This window comes from Pipra filicauda, unplaced genomic scaffold, assembly GCF_003945595.2.
Source record: "Pipra filicauda isolate LSUMZ 115617 unplaced genomic scaffold, ASM394559v2 scaffold437_size563383_pilon, whole genome shotgun sequence".
Lineage (NCBI taxonomy): Eukaryota > Metazoa > Chordata > Aves > Passeriformes > Pipridae > Pipra > Pipra filicauda.
Window position 1 is genome coordinate 532,801 of NW_024104573.1, and position 7,538 is coordinate 540,338.

A 7,538-nucleotide genomic window follows, 5' to 3' on the forward strand; every position below is an offset into this window, starting at 1 on the left:
ACAGAAAGCAAACAGCCATTCACCCACCTCTTTAATGAACACTTATTACTTCTGTATAGAAACTCTCTGCCAGACCATAAGTTAGAGCTATACAGGAAAAATACATATGTACAATTATGACAGGAAAGAAAACCACTGAGTTTGGTAAGGCCATGGACCAGCATCCTCCTTCATCCGAGTGCAGTGGAGCTGCAACAGCAGAATAAGGCCCTGTGGCCCAATGTAAACAGTGCTAAGAAATCTGTTTAAGGTAAGTTTCACAACAAAGGTGATAAAATGGTATCCTGGGAGATAATGAAGCATGTTTTGGGGATGTGCAGTCTCTGCTGTGGAGGGGAGAGCTCTGTGAGAGGCCAGCCAGGGAAGAGAGAGGCCCCACTCTTCAAGAGAAAGGAGTCTGAGCAACAGGCAAGGCTTTCTCTACGATCCAGGTCCGAAAGGTCCAGCTTTCTCTGCCACCTCCAGGGCAAGTTTCAAGTTCTGATCAAACAACTCACACCTGAAACAGTCAGAAAAGCAAAAGGGATGACTTTACCTATGGACCAAGCTAAGATAAGATCTCCAGATCCTTTGGCTCTGCATCCTTCAAGGAGAGATCTGGGAAGTTGTGACACAACTCACTGTTGCTGAGCTTTGGCTTGGTCCTTAATTAAGATTAAAGCTCTTTCTATAGGCCTGAGTGTTAAGTTAGGACAGCGGGGTGAGTGCCAAGGAAGTGTACCTCCCACTTCCCCAGCAGAACAACGCCAGAAAGAGCTCAGGTCAGCGTCCTGTCCCTGCAGCAGTGTGCTGTGGCTTCCCCTTCCCTCAGCCTTTGGGTCTGCTTTGCTACTTCACTTAAGGGCTGTCTGCATTTGCTACTGCCCAGGCAGAAAGCAATGAGGGGTTGCAGATGGGTTACTAAAAGTGGGCTTTTCCTTACCTGATTGGCATCTCCAGGGAGTAGAAAGGATTCTTCAAAGCGAAGTCAGAGTAAATCTCATAGATTTTGCGGAGAAGAGCATCTATCCCCGTCTGTCTCGGGTCAGCAAGAACCATGAATTTGATCCCTAGAGCCATAATGCCAGGAACATAAGGAAGGCCGAGCACAGTGACAGCCCTGGCACAGCAGAGTGGTGCTGGGTGCCTGGGGCCGGACTGTACCTGTCAGCGTCTGGAAGCAGTGCAGTTTGAAGGTGTCAGTCTCGAGCATCTCGATCCCGGAGCTCCCAACCTCGGGGGACAGCTGCGATCCGATGGCGAACAGCCTGTGGGCACAGGACCTTCAGCGCCCCTCACCACCCCTGCCCGTGGCATCCTCGTCCCCTCACGGCCCATCCTGACTCACGAGTGGAACATGGAGGCCAGCATGAGCTTCTCGTTGGAGGAGAGGCGGTGGCGGCCGAAGCGGATGGACACCGGGTAGTTGGCGGGGTTGCCCAGGAACTCCAGCACGTCCTTCCCGTCCGCCGTGAAGCGCCCGTTGACCTCGGCGCCGTTGATGGCGAGTACGGCGTGACCCACTGCGGGGACAGCGCGGCGGCATCGGTCAGTCTGTCAGTCACTCAGTCAATCTGTCACTCACTCGCTCACTCACTCAGCCCGGCCTGGCCGGCCCTCCCCGCCCGCCGCACCGCGGATGCCGTCGCGCTGCCCGAAGGCGACGACGACGCGCTCGTCGTGCGGGCGTAGGACGAGGTCGAGCGGGAAGCTGAACGTCTTCTCGGTGTCGGCGCGGGGCGCGTAGTGGTCCAGCTGGTAGATAAGGCCGCCCGCCTTGTTCACCACGTAGACGCTGAAGATCGCCATGGCCCTGCCCCGGCAGTGGCTCCGCCCGCCCCGGCAGTGACGCGCGGCCCGCCCGGGGCCCGCCCACGCCGCACGCCGGGGCCTTCCTTTCTCGCCGACATCTTGCGGAGCAGCCGTGCCCCCACCATGGTGAGCCGGGCCGGGCCGGGGCGCGGGCGGTGGGACGGGCCGGGACCCCTCGAGCGGCGCCGGCGGCTCCCTGAGCAGGGCGGGAACCCGTGCGGGGCTTCTCGGGGGGCGGCCCCGCGCCCCGCCGCTCACCCCCCACCCTTCTCCCCTCCTCGCAGCCGCCCAAAGACGACAAGAAGAAGAAGGACGCGGGCAAGTCCGCCAAGAAGGACAAGGACCCGGTCAATAAGTCCGGCGGCAAAGCCAAGAAGAAGGTGGGAGCCGGCGGGGCCGAGGGCTCGGGGAGCGGGCGGGGCCGCGAGCCTGCCGCGGGCGGCGTGGCCGGGCCTTGAGCGCGGGTGATGGCCGGACGGGGGCATCGTGTTGTTAGAGGAGCAGTTTCTTCATCTGCCAACAAGTTGGACATAACGGTGTTAAAACCGAGTAGCAGAAGGCTGTAGTCCTTTTATTTGCAGATACTGTAGGTATTATTTGCAACATTTTCGTTTAAAAAGCATTTCGTTTATAAAGGCCATTTTGTGCATCTCATTAGTAGTTTAATATGATATGGAAACATTTGATGGTGCAGTTATTGGGGCATCCTTAAACTCGATCTTTTGTTGTTGTTTAGAAGATGGCTTATGGGGCATTGTTCTCTTTCTCTTTTCAAGTAGAAGTGGTCTAAGGGGAAAGTCAGAGACAAGTTGAACAACCTTGTCCTCTTTGACAAGGCCACTTACGACAAACTGTGCAAAGAAGTGCCCAACTACAAGCTCATCACACCTGCAGTTGTCTCAGAGAGGCTCAAGATTCGAGGCTCCTTGGCTCGGGCTGCCCTCCAGGAGCTGCTCAGCAAAGGTGAACACTCAAAACTGGAAAAACAGAAAGCTGCTTCTGCAGACTCGGCTATTTTCTTTTCCTTGCTCATTTAGCAGGTTTCCTGCAGCATCTGAACTGCTCCATGTGCAAATTGACATGGTTTTGGGGAGCCACTGCCTTAGCTTGTGTTTCAGAAGTGCTCCAAAGTATGGAGCAGCAGTTCTGCTGCATGCAGTGGCATTGCTGTACTAAGAAAGTGCTCCCAGAAGGAGAGGCTGTGACGTAACTGCTGCCAGATCAGAATGAAAGCCTCGTATAAGCTGCTACACTCTGGTTTTTCATCTTGCACGTTGTACTGCCTCTCTAGGAGGGAGCACAATGTCCTTGGCATGTGTCAGTATATGCATGCTCACATAATTTCCTTCTTTTTCGTAGGTTTGATCAAACTGGTTTCCAAGCACCGCGCCCAAGTGATCTACACCCGAAACACGAAAGGTGGAGATGCGCCTGCTGCAGGGGAGGATGCATAGGGAGGTGAGGCTGGGCACTGAGGAGGAGCTGAGTCGTGCTATCAGAGCTAGCAGACAGAGCTGGGTTGTGCTGTCCGAGCTAGCAGATGGCTACGTGCTGTGTAGGGGGCAGCTCTTGCGTGGTTGGGGGGGGCTGTTCTTCCAGACACTCGAGAGTATATTGTTTGCATTCTGAGTGACATTCTGGGGGGCGTTACTGGAAACATCGGTTCTCCAGAATTAAAGAGCAACTGGTGATTCTGTCCCTGTGCCCATCAGATGAGGGAATGTGAGCTGCAGGGCAGAGGATACGTGTCCTCCCTGCTATTGCAGGGCACCATGGCCAAGTGTTCCTGCTGGAACAAAGCTGTCAGACTGTTTGCATTGTGCTCCCCTGCTTTGACCTGGTTTTCTGATTTGGGACTTCTTGCTTTGCAGGTTCTCCAGTGACCTTATCAACGAGGGGTCATATGTAGATGCACGTAATAAAATTACTGATATAATTTTTCTTGCTTTTCCAAGAATGTGTATGTTTCGTTACTGATGCATTATTAATAGTGGATTCTGGTACTAGTCATGGCTGTCGTCCTCTGCCAGCCAGTTTTTGCCTTTACACACAGTTACAAGTGTACTGTGAACGTGCTTTTATATTGCAAAAAGGGAAGGAACTTTTGCATCACCTACAGCAGCCAATTGTATTAAACCACGTGAAACAAAGAATGTTAGAATTAAGGAAAGCAATATAAATTGGAATGAAAACATCTGGCACCTGGCATTAGTTGCCTGCAGAGCAAACCCTGCATTTGAAATGAGTTTCAGTTGGTCTACAAACACAGGGACATTTTAAAAAAACACTTTTATTTCTCAAAAAATTCGTTAATGGGATGTCATGCTCCATGTCAGCGTAGGCCACTGGCAGCACTTGTATAAAACAGGCTTTCTGATAATGAAGATACAGCATCTGCAGTAGCCTGTCCTTACTGGCAGGACATGTAACAGTACTGAGGTCACCTTGCCTTCAGGGGACCAAGCACAGCTACCTACAGTCCAGCTTTCCACAACAAAGCTGCATCTTTGGTGTTTTTCATCTGATCACCTTTTCTTCTTTTCCCCTGATTCAGTTCTAAACTGGTGCCTGAAAGAGAGCATAGAAGTCAGATTGCAGTAGCCTTTAGAGAGAGAGAGAATGAACACTGCCTCAAACAAGTAAGACAGTGCTGTGCACAGTGTTTTAGCATGGGAGTTCACTCAGTATTTTTATTATGTCAGTGGGCAGTAGCAGGCTCTCCAAGTAGCTGACACAGTTCTAGCACATTAAAAGTTGCCAGTGGAACAGTACCTGGGTCTGAAAGGTGAGCCAAGCAAAATGAGGCAGGTGCCTTCATGTGTGCAGCCTCTACAGCCATGACCATGCTTCACCTTGCAAGCCACCCCTTTGCTGCTTCAGGGCAAGAGTGACACTGCCTGACGTAACTCAAGCGACTAGACATCTTATGCTTGCTGCTACCACAGAGCCTGCTCCAGGAGTAGCTTGCATGGACAGAAACCACAAACCCTCCACTTGGCATCTACCTGTGTTGCCCTGAAGCTCACCTGGATTGCCACCTCCTGCCGTGATTCCAAACCCGCCCGAAGGAAGGAAGCCAGCTGTCGCTTGTCTGAGAGGTATGGTCAAAGTTGGCACCAACACGTTCCGCTGGGAGCTTTTTCAGCTTCTGCTTCTCCTCTGAAAAAAAATAAATCATAGAATTGTAGAGTGGTTTGGGTTGGAAGGGAACTGGATGATCATGTGGCATGGATAGGGACACCTTTCTCTAGACCAGGTTGCTCAAAGCCTCAAATGTTTTGTTCAGCAAAAGTTTTTCAGTCAAATTGCTTTTAGTTCTCTAGTTTGGTAAAGTGACTGTAAGGTTAACTGAAGGGTGTGCAAGCTGCTCACTTTGTCTGAGAAATTCCTCATAGGAAGGTCCAATCTCTTGTTTGGTTCCATCCTCTTCTTCTGTTAGCCATGGAGGTTTTGCTCCTAGAAGTCACAGGGAACACTTATTTAGCCACTGAAGTTATCCTCAACTGAGACAGGGAAAAGCATCCCTTCTTCCCCCATCCCTCTGCTCACCCTACCAAGCAAGTGGCAAAGGAAAAGTCAAGTCTGGGTGTTGTAAGAAAAAGGAGCTGGTTTCCTCAGTTAAGGCCACAGCAGATCACACCCTAAATCTTACACTTCCCACAGCAGCAGTACTAACAGAATTTTCATAACACAGAAGTGTTTTCTCCTCTAGTATGTCAAATATTGCCAGGAGAGTGAGCACCTCCTGGTTATGCTGCAACTGCTTCAAAACTGCTTTAAGTTATCCCTGTTAAATATGCAAGCCAAGAGGTAGCAACCCAGTGAGTTGTGATGCAGGTGCGATTACCTGTGTGGACATTTCCTTTTCCTTCTGTTTCCTGTTAAAAGAAACATAAAATGCTAATGAGAATCTGATGTTTAAGAGTATCTTTGAACAGAAGGGTATTGTGTGCCTTCCCTTCCAGAAACACATTCTGTTACAGAAAGACAGAGGGAAGCTGTTCTCTACTTTCTTTTAGGAGCATTTGTTTTTTTCAGGGCATATTAGTGAACATTTACTTAATGAAAGTTAAGAGTGGATAACTGAAACTGGACTAGCTGCCTGCCCAAATCCACAAAGCTGTTTTTTCCATGACAGGGACTGCACTCCTTGTTTTGCTTTGTGACACATGCTGTAGGAGAGCTGCAGTTAAACTGAAGTCATGCTTGTTAGCCAGTCACCCTTACCTGGTGGCCAATGAAGGTCAGAGCCTGTCCTGCTTCCATCCAGGATAAGTCAGGTCCTGTCTGCGTCCCGCTCAGGCCGGGCTGCTCTGCATCGTGAGAGGTGTCCCTGGAATAGAGGCCAGTGCTTACTGTAGTGTAGGCAAGAATTTGCCAAGGATTATAAGATCCTGGTGACAACAGCGTCAACTCTGGCAGCTGCAGCGGCCTCATCGGGTGCTTTGAGTAGGAACACGTCAGCCTAAGGGAAGCAGTGCTCACCGTTCAGGTCCTGCGGGGGGGCTGCAGACAGAAGGTCCTGCACAACGTTCTGCCTCTGTTTGAAGCTGAGTGCGATTCAGGAAAAAAGAACAGTATTTCTGGTACTGAGCAAAGCCCCCACCCGGCTGCCCCCAGCCCCTCCCGAGCGCACCCGGTTCCAGTAAGGGCACGCAGTGCGATGCCCGGTCCCCGCCGGGGCGCAGCCAGGGCAGGATACAGCTCACCGACCTGGAGCGCCGCCTGCACCGTCTCCCGCTGCCGGCGCTCGGCCTCCCGGATGTCGGCCGCCATCTGCGGGGATAGCGCGGGTGAGGCGGGGCCGGGTCGCGGCGGGGGCCGGACCGGGGTCGCTGCGGGGGCCGGACCGGGGTCGCTGCGGGGGCGGCAGGCGGTACCTGGCGGATCCGCTCCTCCTCCCGCTGCTGGTGCTCGGCCAGCGCCCGCTCCAGCGCCCGCGCGAACTGCTCGTACTCCTCGGTCGGCACCAGGCACCGCTCCCGCAGCGCCGCCTCCGCCCGGTTCTCCCGCCAGAACCGCGCCGTCTCCCGCCGGTGCTCGGGCCTGCGCGAACCGGGACACCGTCAGCGCCGGCCGTGCCGCAGCAGCCCGGCCTGCGGCAGCGCCAACCCGCCCGGTCCCTGCCCACGCACCCGGCCAGATGCCGCAGCAGCCCGGCCTGCGGCAGCGCCAGCCCCCCGCGCCGCCCGTCCCGCCGCACGCCGCGCCCGCAACACGGGCACCAGACGCGCCCGTCGTGCTCCGCCGGGTCGTAGGGCCGCACGGCAGAGCCCACATCGGCCGCCGCCGCCCGCGCCGCCGCCGCCGCCTCCTGCAGCCGGACCAGCGCGTCCCGCAGGCGACGGCGGTGCCCCGCGCTGTAGCGGTGCCGGCGGCCCGTGAAGGCCGTGCGGCGGCACAGCCCGCAGTAGTGCACGGCCATGGCGCGGAGCCGCGGGCGCAGGCGCGGCGGCAGAGCCGGCCCTCGGAGCGCAGCGGAGCCGCCTCAGTGCTGCCATCCAGCGCTGCGGGCCCTGCACACCGCGCTGGCAGCCGCCCGTATCTCTGCGACCTGTATCTCATGTCCAGAGAGGGGCAGCGAAGCTGGTGAAGGGTCTGGAATGCAAGTCCTACGAGGAGCAGTTGAGGGAGCTGGGGTTGTTCGACCTGGAGAAGAGGAGGCTCAGGGATGTCCTTATCACTCTCTACAACTCCCTGAAAGGAGGTTGTAGCCACGTGGGGATCGGGGCTCTTCTCCCAGGCAA

The 7,538-nt window shown here is 54.7% G+C and overlaps 3 protein-coding genes across 3 annotated transcripts; 1 reads left to right on the top strand and 2 right to left on the bottom strand.

Annotated features, from left to right (window-relative positions):
- Positions 1-14: 14 nt before the first annotated feature.
- On the bottom strand, positions 15-1,812 carry TRAPPC4 (trafficking protein particle complex 4). The gene is made up of 5 exons (XM_027737703.2): positions 1,614-1,812; positions 1,328-1,502; positions 1,144-1,247; positions 923-1,049; positions 15-499 (listed from the first exon to the last, which is right to left on the bottom strand). Exons 1-5 carry the CDS (start codon positions 1,786-1,788, stop codon positions 421-423), a joined length of 660 nt encoding a protein of 219 aa, XP_027593504.1. The 5' UTR covers positions 1,789-1,812; the 3' UTR covers positions 15-420.
- Positions 1,772-3,745, top strand: RPS25 (ribosomal protein S25). The gene is made up of 5 exons (XM_027737706.2): positions 1,772-1,917; positions 2,076-2,171; positions 2,571-2,754; positions 3,151-3,249; positions 3,663-3,745. The coding sequence occupies exons 1-4, from the start codon at positions 1,915-1,917 to the stop codon at positions 3,243-3,245; spliced, it is 378 nt and encodes a 125-aa protein (XP_027593507.1). The 5' UTR covers positions 1,772-1,914; the 3' UTR covers positions 3,246-3,249; positions 3,663-3,745.
- Positions 3,746-4,061: 316 nt separating this feature from the next.
- Positions 4,062-7,231, bottom strand: CENATAC (centrosomal AT-AC splicing factor). Its single transcript, XM_027737702.2, has 9 exons — positions 6,927-7,231; positions 6,672-6,837; positions 6,505-6,567; positions 6,277-6,341; positions 6,019-6,124; positions 5,639-5,669; positions 5,164-5,247; positions 4,818-4,950; positions 4,062-4,359 (listed from the first exon to the last, which is right to left on the bottom strand). Exons 1-9 carry the CDS (start codon positions 7,214-7,216, stop codon positions 4,317-4,319), a joined length of 981 nt encoding a protein of 326 aa, XP_027593503.1. The 5' UTR covers positions 7,217-7,231; the 3' UTR covers positions 4,062-4,316.
- Positions 7,232-7,538: the final 307 nt, after the last annotated feature.

Bases quoted from the DNA above. Each gene is read 5' to 3' on its own strand.
- TRAPPC4 (XM_027737703.2), bottom strand. From the start codon at position 1,788: ATGGCGATCTTCAGCGTCTACGTGGTGAACAAGGCGGGCGGCCTTATC. The intron at 1,248-1,327 runs GTGAGTCAGGAT...CTGTGCCCACAG, and splicing joins CTGGCCTCCATGTTCCACTC to GCTGTTCGCCATCGGATCGC. The intron at 1,050-1,143 runs GTACAGTCCGGC...TTATGGCTCTAG, and splicing joins CTGCTTCCAGACGCTGACAG to GGATCAAATTCATGGTTCTT.
- RPS25 (XM_027737706.2), top strand. The intron at 2,172-2,570 runs GTGGGAGCCGGC...CTTTTCAAGTAG, and splicing joins GCGGCAAAGCCAAGAAGAAG to AAGTGGTCTAAGGGGAAAGT. The intron at 2,755-3,150 runs GTGAACACTCAA...TCTTTTTCGTAG, and splicing joins CCAGGAGCTGCTCAGCAAAG to GTTTGATCAAACTGGTTTCC.
- CENATAC (XM_027737702.2), bottom strand. From the start codon at position 7,216: ATGGCCGTGCACTACTGCGGGCTGTGCCGCCGCACGGCCTTCACGGGC. The intron at 6,568-6,671 runs GTACCGCCTGCC...CTATCCCCGCAG, and splicing joins AGGAGGAGCGGATCCGCCAG to ATGGCGGCCGACATCCGGGA. The intron at 4,360-4,817 runs GTGAGCTTCAGG...GCTCTCTTTCAG, and splicing joins GGCAGGAGGTGGCAATCCAG to GCACCAGTTTAGAACTGAAT.